At 38.7% G+C, this 25,549-nt stretch overlaps 1 protein-coding gene across 4 annotated transcripts in view; it reads right to left on the bottom strand.

The window, feature by feature from the left end:
- Positions 1 to 590: 590 nt before the first annotated feature.
- Positions 591 to 25,549, bottom strand: part of pard3bb (par-3 family cell polarity regulator beta b) — a 259,283-nt gene continuing 234,324 nt past the window's right edge. For all 4 annotated transcript variants that reach the window (XM_042001255.1, XM_042001257.1, XM_042001254.1 and 1 more), the window contains 4 exons: positions 24,746 to 24,822; positions 5,866 to 6,075; positions 4,297 to 4,440; positions 591 to 4,190 (listed from right to left, as the gene is read on the bottom strand). In XM_042001255.1, coding sequence (XP_041857189.1) covers positions 4,326 to 4,440; positions 5,866 to 6,075; positions 24,746 to 24,822 — 402 coding nt within the window. In that variant the 3' untranslated portion in view covers positions 591 to 4,190; positions 4,297 to 4,325. The remainder of the gene's footprint in view (positions 4,191 to 4,296; positions 4,441 to 5,865; positions 6,076 to 24,745; positions 24,823 to 25,549) is intronic.

Raw genomic sequence — 25,549 nt, 5'->3', positions numbered from 1 at the left:
AGTCACATTTTGCAGATCCATATCGGACCTTGGCAGTAACTCAGGAGAATTTAATTACTTCCTTTCTGTCTCCCTATTGGCCAAAAGGTCTGGGATATGCTAATTAAGCCTTGGCTGATAAAACATTTCCTCGGCCTCTGCGTCTTATTACTGCGAACTTCTGATTGCAGCCTGAGTCCAACTCTGAGTGTCTGACAAATAAGAAAGCACTTTAAGCCACACACCGTGACTAAATGCTTATTAAGACGAGGGATATGACCTAGTAGTAAGATGGCATCTTTCCAGAAAAATTACAAAAACTTTGCGCCACAATCAGTGTTCCTCATCTTCTTTTTCTAATTGATAATTAGTCTTCAATTAATTTGGGGCCAACATCTATCTCTTATCACAAAGGTACAATTTATCAGCTGCTTAAACGATGGACTAAATTGGGTTGGCAATGTTAATGATTCACCTTGCAGGCTACAGGGGACATGAGGGAAATAATTTCTCCTGACTCATATTTAATTAACCTTAGCAGATGTGCTGGGCATGCAGTGTAACTTAAGAAGAAGCCAAAAAAAAAAAAAAAAGACATTGTTTGCCACAAGTGTTTTAAAATGAATGCTTTAATGAAAAAACAATGTTCATTACATAAATATAAAATGCAGAGAACCGTAATAGAGATGTTACAAGATTATAAAAGAAGTTTTTTTTCTTATTTGTTTTGTTTAGATACAAGCAGTGTAATAAAAACTGTTATACTTCTAAGGCAAAGAGGTTATTTAGTTGGTTCTTTCATTCACTGATCTCTGTAACAGAAGAACCAGGAGTACCAGAACCCTTCATATAGAAACAGTACAGCGAGTACCTTCAAACTGTGAAACACATACTCTACCTCTAAAAATCAGAGTTGTTTGGTACATTTACTGAGCTATGAAGTGTCACTATCACTCTTTTTGGTTACCCAAAGTTTGAAAAAGCAAATTAAAAAGGAGTTTAATGGATTATTTATTTATTTTTTGTGTAGCTTTCATAGAGGCACAAATGAACGAAACGTTATCTTCTTGTCACAGAACGTCAGCCAAACACGTGTGGCTCTCCTCAAACCAGCATCAGCCATCATTTTAAAGAAACACACAACTAATAAATGCAGAGAGAAGCTACATGCACGTGGAATGTGTAGGAGGAGAAGCATTGATCCAAACAGGAAATATCATTTCTAAGGTTAAGAACATAATAAGGTCATTTTAAAGCTCAACACGGTTTTTGTCTAGAGCCCTGTTTCCATTAGCAGGTCCGGGTCGCTACGGTTCGGTGAGTCCGGATCTCTGTTTCGTATCCACAGCAACTGTACCTGTACCTAATCGGATGAATAGCAATGGATACGTAAGTTAACAGCACAAGGTCGTAGTGGTGCAAAGGCTTCCTTAAACTATAAAAGGAACGCAACACAGGAACAAAGGAGGAGAATGGTGGACATCCAGCAGTTTTTGACTCCAACGTGTTTTAACATTACAGTGTTCTTACTTTGGTCTTAGTGCTGAGTCACACAGGAAGTGATGATTTTTTCCACCAATCGGCGGATTTCAGCGTGTTAAGCTCCGCCCTTCACAGTTTTTTTGCTTGTGGAAATGCAAAAAAGATACGTACCGCCCCATCCCGTCCTGAACCGGACCTGTTGGTGGAAACGTTTCTTTACTGAGCTTAACCACTTGCAGTTTCATCAGCTGGATGAGTTGTTTGCAACAGATTTGGTAAACACCAGCCTCACTCCTCGTGAGCAGTAAATATGAAGCCATATTCTACTATAAAATCAGCACTGAGCAAAAGAGCAGAGGTGGGTTGACACCTGACCCAACAAACGTGCTTTATTATTTTTAAACTTCTATTAATATAGTAAGGTTTTTGATTTCCAGAACTTTGCTGTAAAAAGTTAAAAGTATAAAAATATTTGTGAATGATGCCAACAGTCCCTACGTTCAGTTAAAAAAGCCCCCTACTGTAACCCTCATCTTAATGCACAATAAACACTGCTCATCTTTTTTTTAAAGTCAACTTTCATTCCTTTAACCATCCATCTACAGGTTTAGTTTCCCTGCATCGCATTTATCTGTTTTTATCATTTCTTCTACCTGCTTTCTTCTTTTCTTCCTTCTTTTTTTTCTACCATTCATAAACTTATTTTACTCTCACCCATCCTTTTCCCCTCCTTTTCTTAACTAAATTAACAGAAATAAACAGGGAAAAAGTCATTACAGTTTACAATCAAACTACTGTCAACACTTCACTTTAATGGGATTTAATCCTCAGTCATATTAATAGAAATGTCATCCACATCATCCCTAAATGTCACCTTAAACATTCAGCGTCCGTTGAACTTAATACTGCAGCCTTTGTAGGAGTGAAACATTGAAATGTTATGACTCTAATGTTGGTTATGTTTAACTGCTGGCTCAGTAAGTGGTTAAATGACTACACTGTGGAGCAGCACTCTCGAGGCTCACTTTATGTCTTCAGCACACACCTATACCTACACAGGGAGGAAACAGAGACGTCCATAACATCCAAACTACAGCGCATGACATCAGGAAACGATCTTAATGCAGCTTAATGTAGGTTGATATGAGGAAAAGTAACTAAATGTGGCCGTCCGGCCGATACAGCAGCAGACTGGAAATGCTGGACAAGTGATGCCGATAGAAAAAAAGATCATATGTTAAAATCTAATCGCTCTGAGATGATTCAGTAAACACAGGTTCACCAGGTGGATAAAAAACAGACGATCAAAGATCATCTTACATTCAAGCAAAGGTCATTTTAATAAAGCTAAATGCCATCTAGTCATATATTCTAACTTTAATGCTGAGTTTTAGTACTTTTACAGCTGATGAAATGTAGTGGAGTTTATAGGTGCCGGAAACCGAGGTGTGCTTCCCCGACTTGGCTTTTAACTAATCCAGAACTGACAATGTCATAAAACTAATCTCAGATTAAAACATTAGGAATAAAAGATACAAACAACATCATAACACCAACGGATAATTTATACAACGCTTCACTGCAACGTTTCTGATTAGTGGCGTTCTCCCTGTTTGGCAAAAAACCCTCAAAATAATCAAAGACCAAACTCTGCATGCTGGATAGAGCTCTGGTTTGGTCGTTTGTATGGAGAGACACAACCCTTTATAAAGCTAAGTGTTGCTAAAGATTTAATTATTCATTAAGTCATTATTAAGGGTAACATCTTTGCAGCTTCAGGACCCAAACAATCTAATCTCTGCAGTCCCATTTTCCTACAAGTAGAGTAAATTAGTTGTTTTTAGGCTTGTTTTAGTTAAAGGTTACCTAGGTTATACTAACATGAACTGCTACCACTTTAAACCAGTGTAACCTGTCAATTTACAGCAAATAGCTGGTTGTTTGATTCATTTTAATATTAGCTCTGCTCAGGGTTTTTCATGCTGCGTTAGCTATGCATTCACTCACACATTACATTAGCTTCTCTAGATATCGGCTCAGTAAATGATCATAATAACATTTTCTACCTTCTAGACTTTTTCAGAAATTTATAAGCTTCATTTTAAAACATTAAAAAGTGTAAAATGACAACGAGGATATGAATGTAGGAGAAAGACAAAAATGAAGGCCTACTGTTGCTTTTAACATAAAAACAATATCATAATTGTTTTTAGTGAAGAGACTTTTTCTTGTCAGGTAAGGCTTAGCTGATTATTTTGGGGGAGCCGTGTTAACACTTATAATTATAGTCATGTTGGAGGAGCCTCAGTAAAACTACCTGGACAAAATCAGAGTTCACAGCAACATGTGAAAGTTAAGTGGTGAATTTTAAAAGAGAACTTTATCAGAGTAAAATGAAAAGTAACAACTCATGATGATGTAGTTTTGATTTGCAATGTGAATGACTTCTAGCAGGACCTATCATGTCGTCCACTCCATGTTGAACTTTCTTGACCTTGCATGTGTGTGTACTACTGTAAACGTCACACAGTGCTGACAGTGGTGGATAATAGTGGTGAAGCTACACAAACAGAACTGTTAGTATTCTGCAGGGTTTCATGTCTGGACCTGGTTTCTCTACACAGCTGCAGTCATGGCATTCTTCTGTCTGGGTGGGTTTGGTGCTGCTGCCTCCCTTCTTCCCCAGTATACAGTGGCCGTACTGGTCTGTACTGGGCTCCATCTGATGCCTGGAACCAATCAAGAATGCTCTGAGAGTTACAGATGGCTGTGCTGATAGAGGGAATTATTTGAGGTCATGGTGCAGTAATGTGTAAAGCAGACATCAGACTTTACCTGGAACTGTCTTCATCCAGATATGACCCCTACCTGTAACCTCCACCTACAGTACCACGTGTCATTGTGTCGTACCGCGGTACACGGAGTGGAGGGGTAGGTGATGGGGGCACATCCTGCCGCAAGGGGCCTCTCTGCTGGGAGCTGAAGAAAACAAGGGTTTTTACATCATGAAAAGGAAGAAGGATGGACAGGCGTGTGAGTTTTTTTAAAAAAAAAGTGTATTAATGATGAGATTTATTTTTACTAGAGAGGCACTGATTGACGAATAGAGAATGTGCACATGACATCACCGGGGCTTTGCCTGTTCCCATTTACAATTTCAGGTTTCTCACCAGTAAACTGTGTTAAAAAAACATGTCTATAGCACGCTAGAGAAACGTCTTTATCGTGATAAGCTCAAGAGAGGTGAAGAGTCATTACGATGCAGAAACACTAATTAATAACTTAGCTTCCTACAAGCTGCCGAACAACGAATAAAGTTCCGGCTTAGATGTGTTTCCACCTGTTTCAGTCTCAGATGACGGCGTTTACCAGGGGTTTGGTCTAAGTTCCTACACCTGTCATTAATTTAAAAATACACATCTTTAAATGTTCATGCAGCTATTTTACAACTAGATGGATTAAGACCTGTGAGTCTACAAACTGTCTGCTGCAACTACACCATCATACTTTAAATGTCTGTTAAACATTTATTGTTCTCATATTTCGACTCTGAAATCAAACACATTATCTGTTCATCTGTGTGGATTCATTTCTGATAAATTAAAATATGCTGGGCATTATAAAAGGAAAAGAGGTGTCTAAATATAAATGAATTAAATATATATATATATATATATATATATATATATATATATATATATGACAAAAAAAGTCACCTATCATCTAATTGGCTGGTCAAAACTCAGATGCAATCAATCTTCTGATTCCAATAACCGATTAATGAGTGCATCCCTAATTAGAATCACTCACACTAGGTGTCATCAGTAAGTAGCTGTACCTTCTTTAAGGCGGATTTACACTCGCATGGCGTCACCGTCGTAGCTGCTGTGTAGCTTCACAGAGGCTTGCCCCGCACCTCCTCCAGACCTGACGTGCAGCCCTACTACGCAGACGGTTACGTGAAAGTACTACCTTATGATTGGTCCATTTGGGATTACGAGGTTTCTGTTTTTTTTTTTTTATCTTCTTGCTGAATTTGTGTAGTAACAACCATTTTTTAAAAAACAATACCAGTGGATCAAGTTGATGAGAGGCTGATTGAATTATTTCTTTGTTTTCCTCCACAAACTAATACAGACACTGAACGATACTGGACTCCATTGTTTTTTTGAAACAGAAAATACCTACCTAACTGAAGTGAACCATCAAAATTACTCCGACCTGGTGAGTTTGGTGAGATACCACCCCTGCTGCCACCTTCAGATTAGGAGAAGAAACTGCAACACGACACCAAAACAATGCGTATCCTCTACGCTCTAAAGCAAACTCACCAGCGTCAGCTACGCCATAGCCGACCGCACACAGATGCTACGCAAGTATAAATCCGCCTTTACTTCCACTTACCTGGGGTGCGGGTAGTAGCCGGGGTCGAGGCCTCGAGGGTCGCCTGGCCGTGAGTATGGCTGGCCAGGTGGGTAGCCAGAGTAAGATGGGCCAGACTGTGAGTTGGGATTAGAGTATGGTGGGGACTGAGGGTACACCTGCTGGGAGGGTCCAGGGTAATGACCTGACCATGGCTGCATGGGGTACTCTGCTGGATCCAACGGACCTCGTCTAGAAAAGAAAAGTGAACACTTTTAAATCAAAGAATCTTAGCACATTTTAATATAAATCAAATCCCTAATTAATTTGTGTTGGGAAAAAACAAACAAAAACTAAATAGAAACAGCTGCATGTCACTTCCTTGACCAGTCAGTATGACAGGACACACAGCCAACAGCGAGATGGCCATGAAGCCAGATCTTTATTTTAGCCTAAAATCAGCTTTTTCTAGCCAACATGATGGCATCTAGTAAATCACCTCTTGGTCAAGTATAAGCTTGTTCAAATTCATTCTTTTTTAATAGACTATGGCTATCTGAACAGCTGTGATCATGTTTTATTATTTCCACATACTCCCCACTTTAAAGAATACTCAAGCAAGATAAACATGAAGAATGAAAATGACAATGTGATGAGAGGCAATCAGAGAAATAAACAGGATTGACCTGCATGACTCCACAACATAGACGCAACTTGAACCTCCAGCTTTGCCTAAAATCACCCACAATAAAACAAATAATCAACCTACTGCTGGCACTGTGAACACAACACGCCAGAGTAAGCTCTTGTTGTTCGGATTGTGATGTTCTTTTCATTTCATTTTCACACAGAAAACAAACAGGAAATGCTAATGCTCCACTTGTTGCCAATCTGCTGATTTTAGGGCTGAAATATTCATGAAAACCTGCAAGAAACAATTTGGTTTGGTCTGGATGAGAGGGCGAGTCCAGCCAACAGCTCATCCCAGCCAAAGATCACATAGCAACAGAATATAAGTGACATGTGACAGTTTTAGATGGGCAAAGGCTCAGTTAACGCAAGCAAAGACACAGCTGTGGTAATCCAGTCGAGTCCTGTTAATAGATATCGATGTCTTGTACCCAGTGGAAAGCGAGTCCACAAACATGTGTTGTCCACATAGCAAACATTATGAGGTATTAGATTTTATTTCTCCATCTTTGTCTTTTATTTGTTGCATTTTTTCTTGATCTACTCATCTGCTGCGTTATTCTTGTCTTTAATTTTTCATGTTGCTTCAGTCATTTCTGTATGAAGAAAAGTAGAATTAATTAGTTTTCTAAAAGCAATGAGTTTTTTATTTTAAGTCTTTACATCAGACACTGTGAAACACACCTGAGCTAAATATACATAGAGCAGAATCCTGTTGCTCTCAGTTAGTTTCATACTGACTTAATGATATGGACGGTTGAGTGGGAGACGCTTCACAGCTGCTAACCAACTATAAAGCTGACTTTTGTCTAGTAATAATATTCCTGTTGCTGAACAGAAGAAATCACACAGATTTGTACATAAATACTTGCGGAGTCCCGGTGGTCTCCATGCTGACGCCTGCCTGGGTGGTCAGCAGTGAAAAGTGTCAAACTAACTACATGCCCATCATGTTTGGCATGTCTGCTTCTGCCCTTCCTGGCTCCATATGTACTGTTAGCATGTTTCTGCATGTATGAGCATGCACACACACGTTGCATTTCTCTCACTGTGTCAACTAATGTGTCACCTGTCTTCTGGTTTCTACTCATTCTGCTCTGCTTACTGCGAGCTGCTCAGGGTAATGTGTATCAGTTCAGTGTCTCAAATATCCCTCTTCCTGATATCTGCTGCCGTTTCGTCTGCTCTTCTGCTGGAAAGCCTACCAACAAGTCAGCGTGCCAGCTCCCCTTTCTGTCCATGTGTCTGCCTGATTCTCTGTCTCCATCTTTTTGGACATTTTACGATGAGGGGTCTTGCCTGCAGGGATCTAAGATCTGTGTACTTGTGCTCGTATCAATCAGTCTGTCTGTCATTTAGCATCTGGCTTCAGGAAATGATCACTTCACAGAGGAAGAGAGCAGTGGAGACATGGTTAGGAGGTGAAGAGGGCAGCAAAGACAGATAAGAGAAAGAAGAAGAGGAAGGAAAGTAAAAGGGAAGATGAGGACAATTGGAGCTGTATGCAGCAGGAAAAATAAATAATTTCCAGGATTTACAGATAATTAGGAGATACCAGCAGCTACAGTCAACTACAGTGTGACCCATTTTTTAACCTAAACTTTATTATTTTTATACTGTTTAGCTGTTCTTTCACCTCTGAGGTTTGTGATGCTTAGTTTTAAAGCACTGCTTACTACAGTATTTCTCTAAATAATACACCCATGATGGCTGAATGTTTGGGCCTTGTATAGATTTCTATAATGAAGCATCCCCAAGTCTGTCTTACTGCCTGCTGGAAATACATACTTTATTTATACATAAACTTTAGACAATTACCAGAGAATAAGGCCTGGGTGTAAAATCTTGGATAAATGTAATTTCTTGTCACATGTGGGCATGCTGAGTAAACTTTGTGTGGAGTCTGTGCATTTCAGCTTGTCTGAGAGGGATATTTATGCACTCACATGCAGCATCTCCAGATAATGGCTAGATCATTTAAGGGCTGATGAAAATGGCTTTTCAGTGGAGATTGTGAAGGTACAGTAAGTCACATTAGGTTGCATGTTAGGATGGGAACGCCGTCTCAATGGATGTTTTCCTGTTGCACACTGTGCATGTTTTGCTTGGGATTAGTTTTGAGGGGAAAAAAAGAGAAACGGAATGATGCTACTAAAGGAGGAAAAAACACAAAAAACAAAACACACAAACTGATGCACTAGACTGAATTACCGACTAGATTCCTGAACAGTGCAGATTATGTTCTTTGGACAGAGTGGATGCATTTTCCATGATCTAAATTAAACAAAATTACCTTTAAGTTACAAGTTTGGAGTACGTTTGTGTAAAATCTGCAGTAATGTTTTGCTGAAATCTGATCTCAACAAAATCCTCTTCTTCCAGTTCAAACCAGTTCCAGTTCAAGGAAAAAAACAACTACAGCGCTACCAGAAACATTCAGTCTTCTTCATTTTATGAAGTCTTACTCAGTAGAGGTTTGTAGTTGTATATTATTATTAAAGACTTACTTTAAACCTGTAACATTGCTTATTAGTTATTAGTTATTAGTTATGCGGAGCAGGTTTAGGTGGATTAAGAAATAATTTTAGAGGCCTGTCTTAAAGTATGTGCACAAAAACACAGTTTAGTTCTAAACTAAAAAAGGGATCATTTAATCAAGTATACCCTACATTTATTAAACTAGGCCTTGCGTGTGTTGGGCAAAGATTGGATTTTAATGTATGACAAAGATTTATTAACTTAGAAGAGCCGTTAAGATTTTTTTAATGGGCTGAAATTCGATGATATTTTGAAACATTTCAGGCTGTAGCTGTAAATGAAGCTTTGATACACTGAAGGAAATCAGAGAAATTTGTGAATGGGTAGAAAATATTTGTATTTGTAAAACAGTGAAATTATACAAACACAAAATCCTTTCTTAACATGAACAAAGAGTTTTCTACACGTGTAGAAACGCTAGCAAATCTTCCTTTCCAGCTACAACCTCCTGGATCATCTGTGAACTCTGACGTACGAACTCAAAATATCCACAAGTAAACGTGAGCACACAGTGTGTTAACTTTGGCTGTGTTCCTTTTTTTATTCTGACATTTTACAGACCGAAACAATAATTGATTAATTCAATAAAACGTTTGACAGCTTGAAAATGAAAACAATCACTGCAGCCTTAGTGTGTTATGAGAGTTTCCATATTGGGAATGGTGCAGAAATCCAGTGGTAATCTTTTGAGAATCCACTGTAAATCCGGTGGCAAGTGTGGAATTCTCCCTCCAGGAACCCAGTCAGCACCGCGCAGCAGCTGGGGATTATGGAGTAATGTGGATGGAACCCATTATTGGCATGCATACGCACACACGGACCAGCGTACAGTATGAGAACTAAAACACTTAGGCGGACACGCAGACTGAGAGAAGGTTGTTAAAAAACACACACAAGCCAATGGCTTCTCACACACAGTTTCAGCGCTGTGCTCGCTACTAATCACCCCCCTCTCGAACCCCGTATACTCCGGAGGAGGCAAATTGGAACACAGCTGGAGGGGAGTTTAGACCAAATGAGGAGGGCTGGTGGTCTGTTGGTGTATGAGCGCTCATATGTGTGTGTATGTGAAGAGACGGAGAGGAAGACGGAACAAGAGAAACAGATGTAATGATTGAGAACAGCTTCCTGGCACATGCAACAAGTAGTTGAACTTAATTGAGAACGTCATCAAGCCAAAAAAGACAAATTGAAAACATTCCAAGCAGAACAAGAAAGCCACTGAGGAGAGTTTAAAGTGAAATTCAGCCATATTATACCTGTTTAGGGACGACTTCCTCAATGTTAGTTACATAGATAGTGCACTCATAGATCAGGACAGATATTCGAGAGGATAATTGAGGGGTTGGGATTTCTGTCCAGGTCTGACAGTAATTGAGAGTAATGTGAGCCGCTCTAATTCCATGGTATTTAAAAGATTTCTGATGGATTTCAGAGGAAACAAGGACTTGTTATATGCCCTCTGCACCTGCCCCTTTCTCTCATAAAGGCACACTTTCGCTCAGTCTGTCTAAAAGCGCTGCGCACAGCTGCTAGGCCAGTGGAAACACACAAACACTGCCATCTATCACCCTGCTGCCTATCTCAGGGCAGCTTGGATACCTTTGGACAGAGGGACACAGCTGTAGAGTTGCTGTGACCCAGGACGTTAAAAAACTTCTGAGAGCACATCGCAGAGTCCCGATATCACCAAAAACACCAAAGCATCAACATAAGGAGAGGAACGTTCTAGATGAAGCGGGGGAGGAGGTTGTAGAAGAGGAAGTAATGAGCGATGGTTTGTGTGAGTGGAAGAGAAGCAAGTGAAGAAGAGGAAATGAACTAGCGTGGCTGTAATTCAGTTATTTATTTATGAGCCTTCACAGAGCTCCATCCTCAACTTGTGTTGATATCTGCTTTAAAAAATGGTTTTAGATTTAGAATTGGTAGGGGAGGGGGTCCTTCATATGTTTAAATTGTCGTTGGGACTTACGATATTTTGACAGCCTGGTAATAAAACAGATTAATAGCTAAAATTGTTCCTCAACTGCTGTTGTAATGTCATTTTGTGAGCTATGGTGAAAAAGGAGCTGCTGCGGTAAAATGTCTCTGAAGTTAAAATAATTTTAACTTTCCCTCATCTTCTTAATGTGATACTTCATTATGAAGCTTTAATCACAGAGACACACAGTCCAGACAATGAGGCAATAAATACTAAAGTGGAAAATAATGAAGAGCGGGGAAATATCTTATCTGTCTGAAGAAACGTAGGAAAAGACAGAAAAGTCTATTTGTCTAAAGACTGGGGGAATAAAAAACCCTGCACGCTGAGATGCTCCTGGTCTAGTGACGGGTTGCAAGCTGGGGACTAACTTTTGTTTTGAAAGATATCTTCTTCTACATTGGTGTGATCATTAATAAATGGAAATCTCACATAAAACCAAAAACACAAATCACGTAACATTTTTAGGGCTAATTAAGTTTGCAATATATGACAAAACCAACATTTTTAATTTTCAGAAGACCAATATAAATGATATTTTTATAAAGTTTTGTTTAACGACTTTCTAAGTAATGTATCCGAATGGGAGTTTTTGTTTGTCTTCAGCAGGTTTAGTGGATTTTACAGAGAAGACTCATCATCCAGCAAGCTGGAAAATGTAGATATTCATACGACTCTAAAGAAAAGCCATGATGTTTTCACATCCCTACATAATTGTTTTTAATTGATTAAACAGAACCACGCAGTTGTTAATTTCTAAACAAGACATGAACTCAGCTCTCCTGATTAAGTCATGTATGTTCGCTTACCATGTTACCTTATCAAAGCCTCCCTTCCTCTAAATATACTTTTTTATTCACTGTTGAATGTTTCAGTCATTTTTTGGGTGGCAATTTCCCAGAATGCCCTGATATTGTGTCCTTATGTGTTCTTATTTTTGTGTCCAGAAGCATGAAACAAAAAACAAAACAAAAAAAACAATCACCTGCAGGTATGGATGACAGGCATGTCAGGTCTTAATGAATTAATATGTGTTCACACACACACACACACACACACACACACACACACACACACACACACACACACACACACACACACACACACACACACACACACACACATACACACACTTGCCTTTACTATCTACACTTAAGTTATTATTATTTTTTTACATCAAGATGGAAAACTACTTTTATGTACTTTTCATCACCTGGCAACCATGACAGCCAGCAGCTGTCTTTCTATCACAAACTATGAAAAATGACCACAACAATGACAGCTTCTCATTAGCTGCATATGAGTAAGGGCTTTTTATTTCTTTTTTTAAATGGGTAGCTGGGGTAAAACACACTCCAGCACCATATCAGTGCTGTTAAAAAACTCTACTTGGACACACGGCCTTAGTGAGATCCAAATTAGTCTTCTATTTGTAAAAGTTAAAAAAAAAAAAAAACAAGAACAACAAAATCAACAACATACAGTTACAAATACCTCAACAAAAAGGAAAGGACAAAGTTCAGCCAGGTAAATGTTTGATTGAAATGTATGACTCTTTGTGTAGCTCTGTAAAACTAGAAACCGTCCAGTTTTTTTTTTTACTTTTGTTGCTGAACAAAAAATGACACTTCACATCTGGAAAAGTTGATATCTGAACACTCCTCTGATTGGCACGCACACATGGAGTCACACAATGTGATGGATGGATTAGATGTCTGATAGACTTGCCAAAAGTTAGACTGTCTTGCCAATTAATGTTGGATAAAAAGATAAAAACTCTGCCTAACACATTAGATGTTAAAGAAAGTCAGTTGGTATCAGGACCCCAAATTTAATGTGTTTGTTTGGGGGATTTTATGTTGCCAGTTGCCAATTATTTATTCATGTTTTGATAATATTTACCAACAGCTGACTGTGGTAACATGTGTACCATGAATAATAGTGGTTGTGCAGAAGAGTGTTTGCACATGAAGCAGACGAGATGGACACAGCAGTTGTCTTTGTTTGACTAGGACTTAGGACTAGGCTGCTGTGTGAGAACACTGCACAGGTACAGTGGATGGTATCTGGAACAGTATTAACTGTGAGTAGTGAGAGAAAGGAAAAAAAGTAAACAAAAACTTTTACCAGAGCAGAGCTAAGTCATTTAGAGTGACACTTGAGGAGGCAGGGAGAGGTTTTTCTGTTTTATTAAGAGAAGCCCAATAAGGCACTAATCTGTTTTCCTACTTATGGTTAAGTGGTTACACACTGTGTGACTGTGTGTATTTGTTTGCCAGAGATGGCATTCTGTTGGTTCAGCTGTCAGTGTGGTTTGCGGTGGTGAATGTGCATGTGATTTCTAAACCTCTCGTGACTTTTAACCTCCTAAAGTCACATGACACTCCATCAGTTCCCACCAAATGCTTAGAAGATAGGGTCAGAGGCTAAGCAAGGGTGTTATCAGCCAAGATTAGGAGACATACCAAATACATAGACAAAACACTTGAATGCTCAACACTCTGCTAAAGCTAACAATCACTGGCTTTTAGACATGTATAAAATTTTACTCGAATCCAAAATAACTTCAGTTACTACTTTTATGGATGTTAAAAAAACCAGCATGTGTGAGGACGTGTAAAATAGATAAAAACGAGGCATGACATGGTCCTGCTGAAATCTATTGAGTCATTCTGATTCATTGCATTTTTTTTCTAAAATAAATAATTTGTACTGTACATCTAAGATAAGAAAAATACAGTGTCTGTGAGCAGCTTTGGTTCTGTAAATGGGACAAATACAAAATGGTTGAGCTAGATCCTCACAACAAAGCAAATCAGTGCTTTGGAGCTTTCATTTTTATTGCCGTTCTTGTACAGGCTATGTGGGGAGGGCAGCTCAATGAGTCCCTACAGGATTTCTGTGAAATTGATTCAGAAGTTTTTAAAGACTGCTCCCTTTCATTTTCCAGATGATTTTTAAGCAACCAACACCCTGTTGCTAAGGTCACTTCACACCAATTCAACAAGCCTAGATGCAGTCATGTAAGGCTGGTGAAGAGTAGCTTATTTAAAGTAGATTACAGAGTCCTGCTCTCATTAAAATATTCACTACTTGGAATAAAATAGTCATCGTGAAGGAAGAAAATAAGACATATAGGAGATAATAACATCAACAAGTTGAATTCTTCTTTAGCTTTTATTTCTTAAATACAATAACATTTTGCACTTTGTCAACAGGGCGACTGAATGTAAAAACAAGCCTGAATTCTGGGCATGGTAAAGTCAAATGTGGTCTCTATAATAGACTAAAAGAAGATTTCTGTGCACAAACATCAGACATGGCTTCACTGGCGACTGGTTTGTCTCTGTGGGGACTTCACAGCAGGCAAAGGCAAACACAAAAGAAGTTTACAGGCAAAGAGCTCAGCACTAAGGAGTCACACCTCTATTTGTATTCTTAGGAAAAACCAAAGAGCAAAGGACAAAGTGAAGTTAGATGAATGTAAAGTGGATAAGAACTGCGGGTACAGAAGGCCGAGTCACACAAGAGAGGGGGAAGAGGATGAAGACAAAAACAAGATAGGTGGAAAGACTAAGACTAAACCAAGGGATGCATAAAGCATACCAAATGTCAAATATAGCATAGAGATGCTTCAGATAAGAAGGAAATAAGGTTCAGGTAGAACACAAGAAGCCAATGAAATGGAGGAAAAAAAACAAAAAGAGCTCAGATCTGAAAACTGAAGGCAACGCGAAAGCGTTGGGATGAATGGACGTCTCTGAAGATATGAAATAGCAACAATAAAAACAAAAAGGGGTGGAAAAAGAGTGGGAGAAGTAGTAAAGTAACAAAAAGGGAGCTGCTTGAGAAGAAGAGAAAATAGAAAAAAAATGCAAGTGCCCTCCAGAAGCGAACACGCTGAAGGTCAGCATCTGTTGAGAATAATAGCCACTATTTCAAAAGTACTCTCACACACACACACGTCTGCATACTTGTTAATACTTCAATGAAACTAAACACCTTTCAGAGGCTCCTATCTGTCTTTGTCAATAAAGTTCTGTTGAAGATGATTAATCCAGCAGTATATCATGCATGAATTGCATACCAGTGAAGGAAACTCACATGATTACATCCCCCTGTGTGTAAGTGTTTGTGCACACAGATTTGGAAATGTGCCCCGTGTGACTGTGAATGTGTGATGATGCATAATTCAAAGTGCTCATTTTAAAGAACATGAGTGAAGTGTTAAGAGAAATGGTGTGTTACCAGAATGACAAGAGACAAGGCTAGAGGGGATTAAATGAAAGAGTGAGATACTGTAATGTAGTGAGTACTTATACTGAGAAGTATGAGGAAAATGCAACAGCAGGAGAAAGGATCAAATTAGAGAGAGAGGGGGAAAAACATGGCAACAAACAAAAAGGTGCATTTAGAAAGAAAGAAAATAGTCCTGAAGTAAACAAAAAGGAAATATGAGATAGGAAAAGGACGGAGGACAAACCCATTAGAGGAAAATGTGAGGAACTGAGGGATGAGGACATCCAGATGGTAGGAGACTGTTGCCTCGGAAACACAGAGAGGGCAGAACAATGGGGATTTGGAGTGGGTTTTGCATCCCATCATAATACGGCCATGCCATTTGGAAACTGAGCAGCAAAGCTACAGCCAAAACGACAGAGACTGACAATCCACTGCAGGCAGATCATCCTGATCAACAAGTCAAATGCACAGGAGGACGAGCTGAAGATGTTCCACTCTCACATAATATTTAGGCTCGTTTGTTCATGTCAGTGTTGTTCTTTTCCCACTGTACCACCCTTCTTACTTTAACTGTTAAACATTATTCTGCCATTAGTGAAGCAAGCTTTCTACATTTATACAATGTACACTCACCAGCTACGATATCCACCCGTTCAAATCCCCATTAACACAAACAGCTGATCGGCCAATCACATGGAAGCTACTCAATGCAGAGAAACACTGATGAAGTTAAAACTGATCATAAGAGATTTAGGTGACTGAAGGCAGCATAGTTGATAGTGCCACACTGTCTGATCTGAGTGTTTCAGAAACTGCTGATCTACTGGGATTTTCACACACAGCCATCTGTAGGATTTACAGAACATGGTCAGAAAGAGAAAATATCCAGTGAGCTGCAGTTTTCTGGATTAAACTGTCTTTTTGATGTCAGAGGAGAATGGGAGGATTGGTTGGAGATGATAGAAAGGCAACAATAACCCAATTAACCACTGGTTTCAACCAAGGTATGCAGAAAACCGTCTCTGAACACAAGTCCAAAGTGAGCTGTCATCAATACAAACTTTTCAGAACGTACCCATATGAAAGCCATAAAAACAGATAGTGAGGTAGCTGCACACTAAAACTACCTGGATAAGCCATGCCAATCAAACTAAAGATGGCATTCAGTCATGGGAGGATCATACATTAGCACTTATATGTAGTAGAGTGGGTGACTTCCTGAAATATAATGAAATCCACTACTAATAACACCACATCCCATTCAAACTACCGTCATTATTTTACATCTTGAGCCAGTTAAGTTCTCTTAGAAAGATTTAATAGCTGCAAGCTGGGGACACTTTGCTCTGAGGATACAAATTGCAGACAGAAAATTATGATTCCCCCAAAAGGGACTAATTTTGGAGCAGGAGGAGTTTTGAAATGGTAGTTGTAACTGGAAGATGGAAACAAGCGTGGTCATGGATTCCAACATAAGGGTTGTCTGACAGGAAAACCACACAGCGTATGTTCAGAATATATTAGAAGTTATGTTTTGCACTACGACTGCACAGCCTACAGTGAAAACTTTTACAGTAAAATCCAGCACGATGGAATTTAAAGGCAACTGTTAAACTCTGGTTGGGGTAATACAGGCTACTATAAGTTTTAGCTGATTGAAAAATAATTATAACAATTTGATGCTTTTGGCCTTTTTTAATCAGCGAATTAGACACAAGTTTAAACTGCAGACTCTTAATGTTGCTTGTCATTGTTTAGCACAATGAAGAAAAGCGTGCACAAACATAGCGAGTTATCTAACTTTCCAATATAACTTTACAATAAGGAAGTCTCTCCAGCAGCTCAGAAACGACAGATGGTCATTAGTGTTGCCAGATGTTAACATTTCACAGCTGCAACTGTTCAAATAAAGTAAAGCCAATGTTGTTGTTTTTTTCAAAGAGAATTAAACAATATATTGCATCTCAATGAACGAATTTACCACATAATAATGATTAATAAAATCAAAAAGGTCATTTAAAAATCCAATGGAAGATGCTCCAGTAGCAACAAATGAGTAAATAATGAAGTAGTGCAATAAATACATAATTTCTCCATTATTATATATCCAAGTCCACATTATAACAGCGTTAGGTGCTACGATGTAGAATACATCTATAAATTTTCAAATTATGTACACTTTTTTGCCACGTGAGCAGAGTATCATTTAACATCAGTTCAACTTCAGGACAACCTAAACCCTGTTACACATTTACCGTCTGCAACCTGAAAGAGAAGTTTCCTCCCTCACCCCGGGGTCCACGCATGAGAAAGCATATCATACCCGTTTGTCATGCCCACCTGCTGGCTCTGCAACACATTAGGGGTTATAACCCAATATTTCAAAGTCCATGATTGATTGAGATCAAAGCTTTGGCCAAAAACTCTTTAAAGCACCAGTGAGTGAAAAGATGAGAAGCAGTGCACGTCAGGAACAAGATGGGGTCACAAGAGGAAAGAAGGGAGGCTGGAGGTGGGAAAGCAGTCTATAACAGCGTTTCCACATAGCTGTCAAGTGAATTGGAAGTAAACTTTTGAAGTGTTGTAAAAAAAAAAAGAAAGAAACAAGAAAAGAACATGTGTTTTAGGTACTTAGCTGATGGGGTGTAGATTAGGTCATGCATGGACGTAAAAAAAAAAGCAGGAGATGTTATGGTCGGACAAAACCTCGAAGAGGAAGCAACACAGTTAAATCCAGAGAAAATGGAAAACATCTACAGGGTTTTGTTTTTTATTGATAGGATAATTTGAGATTATTCTTAATTCCAGCTTTTAGTTAGAGTCCTTCTTAAAGTAAAGATAGATGAACATTTACATGATAAGTCAGGAGATAACAATTCATTATGTAGTTAAAAAGAAAAAGCTCTTAGGGAAACTCCTTCAATTTCCCATTACACACATGAACTTTATCCAACTCTTTATCTCTTTATTCTATAAAAAAAAAGGTTTATTAAAAATACGGTCTTTCTTTGGATCCCCTGCATGACTAACATACAAGTTGGGTCTGAATGAGTCCAGAAAAACAGAAAAACAACTGAACAAAGAGGAGGATTGTGTCACAGTTTTAAAGTGGTCTGGGAAACTCTCAGACCCGATTGGGAGGTCTCCTCAAGAGAGATGGAGGGAAAGACGTTCCCATTCCATTTCTCTCCTCGGCAGAGCGAAATAATATTCAACAATGTCCTTTTCACCCCGAGTTCAGAGGGAATGAAAATGAGATAGTCGCAAAGCAGAATGGCAGAAAGTGGAGCGATATGAATGAAAAAAACAGGACTAACAGAGGAGAGAGAGCTGAAAACACAGTAAAACATCTGCTCTCTAATTACTAAACATCTAATTATCATCATAATGAGGAAGTGACAGCCTCTCCAGAAACCTGGATAACAATTCTGATTGGTTCTCTTGATCTAATAAAAGCAATAAGGAAGACAAATCGGGAAGAGTGTTCAGCTAATGAAATTGGGGCAAGGCTGTCTGACCGCTGTTATCAACAGAAACCCATGGACATCACCGCTCTCTTCAATCAAACTTATAAATACTTTGAAACTTCAGTGCACAATAATGAGGTCTTCAGCTGTGGTCATGAACATAAAGGTTCCTTAAAGAAAATTATGTTCCCAAATAGTAAAATCCAGCAGGAGGAGGGTTACTTTATAGATAAGAGTGTATAGAGACTGAATGCATTTTATTCCTTCTTTGTTCTTGTTGCTTAAAATTTTAAGGGTTTGTTACTAAATCATGTTTCATACATTGGGTGCTGGTTGTTGTAAAATTGGTCAGCTTTTGACCTTATTTCTATTTATGTTGCTTGTTCTGCCTTATTGCTTTGATTTGTAATAAGAATAATAGAAAACAAAGATGTCTATGTGTGCCTCCACATGTGTGTGCGTCTGATAAAGGGAGAGAAAGAATGTGTAAAGGGGTCAGTAATGGGGCACACATGGGGTACGACCTGCTGATGTTGACCGTGTATAACTTGATAGCCATCTACTGACCTCAGGAAGATTGAAATATAAGTCCAAGGAACATACACATTCACAGGTGCTGACACACTCATCATGGGCATGCGAGTGTGCCGTATAAATCACTTAAGCTGTTTCGAACAGATGTACAACGACTAAAAAATTAGAGAGCCTATGATTTTTCCATTAAAGCAAGCCCTTTTACATTTTTCATGTCTCCAGAGACTGTCTTTAAAAGTTTGAGCTCAGAATGCTGCAGAGATCCATCATTCCGCACTGCATGCATGCCCCTGGCTTTAGCTGTGATATGAATAGGCCGTTCCATCTCTGTCACCTCTTTTAGAAGGAAGTCCTCGACTTTTTAATGTATATATGACAGAAACTACAACCAATCATTCATAGAACTTGCTGGCCTTGAGCATATTTCAAACCAATTTCAATTACATTTGGTTACCGCCTCTGATAAATAGGCTAGACAACTTCAACTGAGAACCACTGACTAGCTTTACTATTTCTATTCCTACCTAATATTACCAAGAAGAATATTAAGAATTTTCTTTAATAATCTTTTTGATCCAAATCAGTTCAAGTTGAAGAATGGCCACTTTACTGAAGCACAGTTCAAGGCTGTTATTCTTCTAGCTCCATCTCCAGCTTTCAACACAGCAAACCATAATGAAGATCTTGGACATGGCACGTTTGTGGTTGGACTCGTACCTCGTTGGACATTCTTTTAAATTTATAGGAGCAAAGACAAATGTCTGCATCCCACACCCTCTTAACATGTAAACCTGAAGACTACCTTTTGTTTGCAGTGATACAATTTCATGGCTTTTTGTAACCCTGCTACACAGATGATGTTCAAGTGTGTCTACAAGTGTTGCCAGAAGAAACTGTTTCTAAACCTAAAGAATCTACTAAATTTAATATCAACATATATCAAACCTCTTTAACTATCTCCCCTACATCAGTTTTAAATCTGCCATTAGTGTTTGTTGAAGTCTTTGTCCTGTTATTTTACACTACCAATTGGTGGAGGAAGATGGCTGCCCTTCCTGAGTCTGGCTCTGTTACTGTTAGAAGGATGTTTATCCTCTCCACTGTTAACCACCACCCTGTGTTTGCTCAGGACAGGGGACTGAACCAAAGGTTCAGAACAATTCTTTCATTTCTTATCAAGGCAACTTTTTTTCCAGTCATGATAAACTGAACTGTATTTGATTATAACTGGATTGAATTTAGCTATATGTAATATGATTTATTTTTATTTGATTACATCAAATTTAATTAATGTAATCTGCCATTGACATTGATAGCAATGAATTATTTCTATTAAAATAAAAATAAAAAAGCCCTTCTACAACTTAAAGGCTAAATAAGTAGGATTTTTTCCTGTAAAAATAATTTAAAATGTTCTCATTTGTTGCAGGGATAAAAGGAAGCTTCCAAATAAACAATATGTCTCTACAATAACAATGTTTTGTCAAGTTTTTCTCCTTGCAAAATAATAACTTCGGTGCACCGTGTAGCTCTTTCCTACTTCCTGGTTCCTTAACCAATTTTATGCGACTGCCCACAGCTACCAAACAACGCAGCATTTGGTATTTTATTTCGGCAAAAGAGCAGCAGCCTGCAGGTATGGACGCTAGTAAAAGAAGCGGACCAGAAATAGTTTCAGAAAAACCTAAAAGGCCTCGGCATCCTGCTAAAAAAGCAAACGATCAAAAACAGAATAAAACGAGGATCAATATTGGAGAATCTTTTACAAGGTGGAGAAGTCTGAGAGAACAAATTAAGTGCAGAGTTCAGAGTGGAAATGCTCATGGTGGAGGAGATTATGATAACGTACATTGTGAAAGAGACATAAAAAGAGGCAGCGCAGTGGACAGCGGTGGGGTGTGTGGTCATTAAAAACATTGTGGAACATGGTGGATCTTTATCTTTGTTGTCCTATTTCGCTGGTCTGACATCAGCTATACTGTGCAACACTGCCCCCAGAGTTTCTGGTAGTATTGCTGGGTACCATCGTAGCTGCAAACCCTCTTAAAACAGATTGAAATATGCATGTAAACTATTTCGAAGACAAACAGAAGGCTGTCTCTATGTGTAGTTAAAGTTAAGTATAAACAAGGCTTCAGAAGATTAATGAAATATTAATTCATTTGCTTTGTTTATTTTTTCTTTATGCTATCTTGAGATTACTTTGGTTGTGAACTGGTGCTATATAAATAAACTGATATGAATTTGGTCCATTTTTCAATTTCACATTTAAAGTGTATTTTATTGGTTTAGTTTTCTTCCTTACAGCATTTTGGTCAGTTTGTGTTAAAATGTAGTTAAGACATAAAATATTCTTCTTTACCAATTGGTCCTTAAGAAACTGCTGCAAATGGTTAAAATTCTAACTGGTGGCCACATAAAGATACGAAGAGACTCTTTCTCAATTGGGCCCTTTGTTCCACAATAACAACAGCACTGGGAGAAAGTGTAATGGGACGCAAAAGTATGGGAAAATAGCAGAAAACAAGGAAAAGCATGGAGGTGAAGAGGGTGAGAGGTCGTTTGAAGAAAAGGCAGTGAGGGGAGATTTTGGGGATCTCATGTGAAAAGAGACTGTTGTGTTCTCCATTCATTTACCAAGGAAATCTACATCTCTTGACCTCGTAAAACATTAAGTAAGCAAGAAAGCTACATGTGCCATTTCTGAATTTTGAGCTCGTATCATTTAGTTAAGGATGTATAAATAAGTCAAGTGGTGATTGGTCTAATGGGCTGGACAGAAATAAACTGGAGAAAATTCAAATACAGTGAGACTGACAGTGAGACTGACAGTTTTCATATTTAATAATGTAAAAAAAGAAAGAAAGAAAAAAAAATCTGATTCTGTAAATTTTATTACCGAATGACTTCATGCAGAAGCAAAATACTCAATATACACTGAACAAGCTCGTATCTATTTCAAGCAGTGACATTTGCTGACTGTTTGGTAAAGTGTTTGTGCTTTAGGCAGGGAAACATCATCCACTGCTGGGGCATGTTTTAATTTTAGAGCCATCAAAATCTTGTCTCGCAGCACACACACTCTCTCAGTGTACTCAGTGCTCCACTAAACTGATGTTAAGTCAAAGTACCTGATTACGCAGTTCTTCAGCTATTTCTAGACCTGCCCGGATATAATAGAATCACATGCTTACGTCTGCACTCGCGGAACAACGTGGAGCTGTCCGTAAAAAAACAAAAACAAAAAAACGTACAGGTATGCAGACATGCAGACACTAGACACACACAGCCTGTCAGTTATTTTTGGTCCGGAGGCAAAATAATATGTTTCTATAAGGTCAACAGCCTGGATGCGGTTTCAAAACATGATCTACTTCTCCGCTTCTGTACATGCTGAAATATCTCTTGAGTTAATTGACAGCAGGAGAAAGCGTGCAGACAGATATGCAGAGGAAGATAAATAAAGACAGAACGAGAAGGAAAACAGCTCCTTTCTGACATCAAAAAACAAAAAACTGAAGCATTTCTAAGTTATTGGGTCTATTCAGTAATGGCTGTTGCTTACAGACTGGTGGGTTCATAGTGGAAAAGCTCTGTTCTGGATAGAAATGCAATGCTTGCAAAAAATATTTGGCATCTGTCACATGAGTCTTGGCAGCCCAAGACACTGTATAAGGCTGTTTACTGTTATCTCATCCACAGGGGAGAGCTGTGCTCTGATTTAGAAGTCAGACCAATTTCAAGCTTTTTCTCTTTTACATAAATGATTTAGCACATGAAACACAGAAAGGCCCCTTATTTAGGGCCAAGTCTGCCTGAAAAAATCACATAACTCAATTAATCAATCTGGTTTTATATATGTTTTATACAAAAATCTCACACCTGTTTCCAGACTGTAAAATAGGCATGATGACTTCCATGGAAAAATAGCTTGTAGCCCTTTTCAAATAATGATGCATGCCTGTAAAATAGGCATTTACGATTTATAGCCCAAGTCTGAAAGCAGCAACACAACCAGTTTGTGCTGATGTTTGCCAGTGTGTGTGTGTGTGTGTGTGTGTCCAGTTTCCTAAGGCTTTTCAGATACCACAGCCAGACCTCAAAACTATCATCACTGTTCTCGCCCCCATCTGCCAAAGTCATCATCCACATGCAGACACCCTTCCTCTGTATCTCACATGAACACACACACACAAACACACAAAAGAGGTGTGAAATAGTCATCCCTCACCATTTTAACAGAGGTGGGAACCTGGCTGTAAACTTTCTAATGTCCTAAACTTCTGTTACTCAGCTGAACTTACCGACTCACACAAACAAACATTTGGTATTCTCCCGAGGTGTTGGTAGTTGAAAGCAAAATAAAATGAGATAAAAAGAAGCTAGTAGCAACTTATTCTAACAGTTTCATTTTTAGATTCAGTTTATTCACTTTAACAAGCTTTATTCTTACATATGCAAGCTTGACAAACTGGCTCAGGCCTGTTGCAAAGTCCAGAAGGAATATGAAAAGGCAAAAAGGAAATGAGCAAGAGAGTAAGACATCACACATGAGACAGAAAAAAGGAAGAAGCACTCAGGAGAGGAGTGTCTAGTAGAAAAGGAAAACAAAGATGTTAAAGGAGTGAAGAAAGACAGGAAAATCCAGGCTGAGGCCTTACAGTAAAAATAAATAAAGTTGCAAATAAAAAATGAAATGTTGAAATAGAAGAGATTATATGCTGTCTTCCACATTTCTAATAAAGTTTCAACCAATTTCAGGCATCCAGGGACAGAATGGCTACCTGAGAACATCAGGAAAAACCCCAGAAGAAATAAATGAAGAGAATATTTCAGGAATTGATTAAAATACTGAGGTGGCTGTTATTGTTCTTGTGTTGGCTAATGCTTGCAATGTTTCATGCTGTCCAGAGAGGAAAACAACACAATGCACTGGGCAGTTCGCTCAAGCATGCTGCACAAAAACAGAAGAGTGGTCATGTTTTCTTGACGGGTGATCAAATATTACAAGAGCTATCTCTTTTGTGTGTCTGGACTGGCTTGAAATGCACATTTAAAACAGACACTATGTCACATAACTGTTTTTAAAACCAAAATAGTAGCTAAGCATATTATAAAGATTTCATCTACTTATAATGTTGACTGTCCATCAGTGAATTTTATTGGAAAGTTAAATAGTTCAACAACTGAACACAACTGTGTGAAATATGACGTTAAAGCCTTTGACGAAGGGCATAAGAGAGGCTACGTTTGGAGGAGCAGACAGAGGAATTAGAGATCAGTTTTCAACGCTGTGTGAGTGTGTTTTCCCCAGAGAGTGGGTAAGGTGAGTACCTAGCTGAGACAAGGCCTCCAGAGATGGAGATTTAATTAGAGACAGAGAAGAAAGGAGAAGACTTATTAGAGCAGCGATACATGCATTAAACATTTCTGTTGATAGTTCCTCTCGTATGAGGAGAAAATGTGGTACCTTGGTAGGGAGGCGTACTGACGCTCCACCTCTTCATACCGTGGTGACAGACGCTGATCTGCCCCTCTGGGTGGGATCTGATGAGGAAAAACACAGTTATTTAGCGGTAGTTAAACCAATATCTTCAAAGCAAAGAGGTCTAAATTATACACGACATTTCCTGACGTAAGTATGAACAGAACAGCAAAACTGGGAGCTTAAGCATGTGCAATGCAGACCCATAAGCCCCTCGCTTTCTGTGTGTGTGTCAGTGTTTGTGATACAGGGGTAATTTAGGAATGACAAAGGCTAGCTACTGGGGATTTAGGCCTTGAGATTTGTTGGGGGGGCAGAAAGGGTCTCCGTCTCTAGATTAGGTTACTTCAGAACAGGATGGAGTTGTCTCACTCAGATACAAACACACACTCATGTAGTTTCACATGAACGGAGCTGTGTCTCATCTCCATACTGAAAGAAGAAGAAAAAGATTAAGGCAAGCTGCTGACAGTTCAATCTGTCCCACTACCTCATCTCACTGGTTCTCTCCTCTAACCCTCGCATCTCCTTTTCTCTTTTTTTTACCCCCTCCCTTCCTTAAGATTTGCAGAAATTTTAATAATAATATATATTGAAGTGAATTTAGAAGAAAAGATATGATTCAGACGATTGAGTAACTTTTTATGTTTAATTTTAAAAATGATAACAGCTCAAAAAACGTATCCAAGCAGACCTTTAAAACAGTTGCATTTCCATAGGAATGTGCTCAGTAGTTGATTGAATTTAATTCAGCTTCATTTGCATTTTGCCAATTAACAAAAAAGTCAT

The sequence above is a fragment of the Melanotaenia boesemani genome, chromosome 12 (assembly GCF_017639745.1).
Source record: "Melanotaenia boesemani isolate fMelBoe1 chromosome 12, fMelBoe1.pri, whole genome shotgun sequence".
NCBI lineage: Eukaryota > Metazoa > Chordata > Actinopteri > Atheriniformes > Melanotaeniidae > Melanotaenia > Melanotaenia boesemani.
This window is presented reverse-complemented; position numbering and strand designations above follow the sequence as displayed.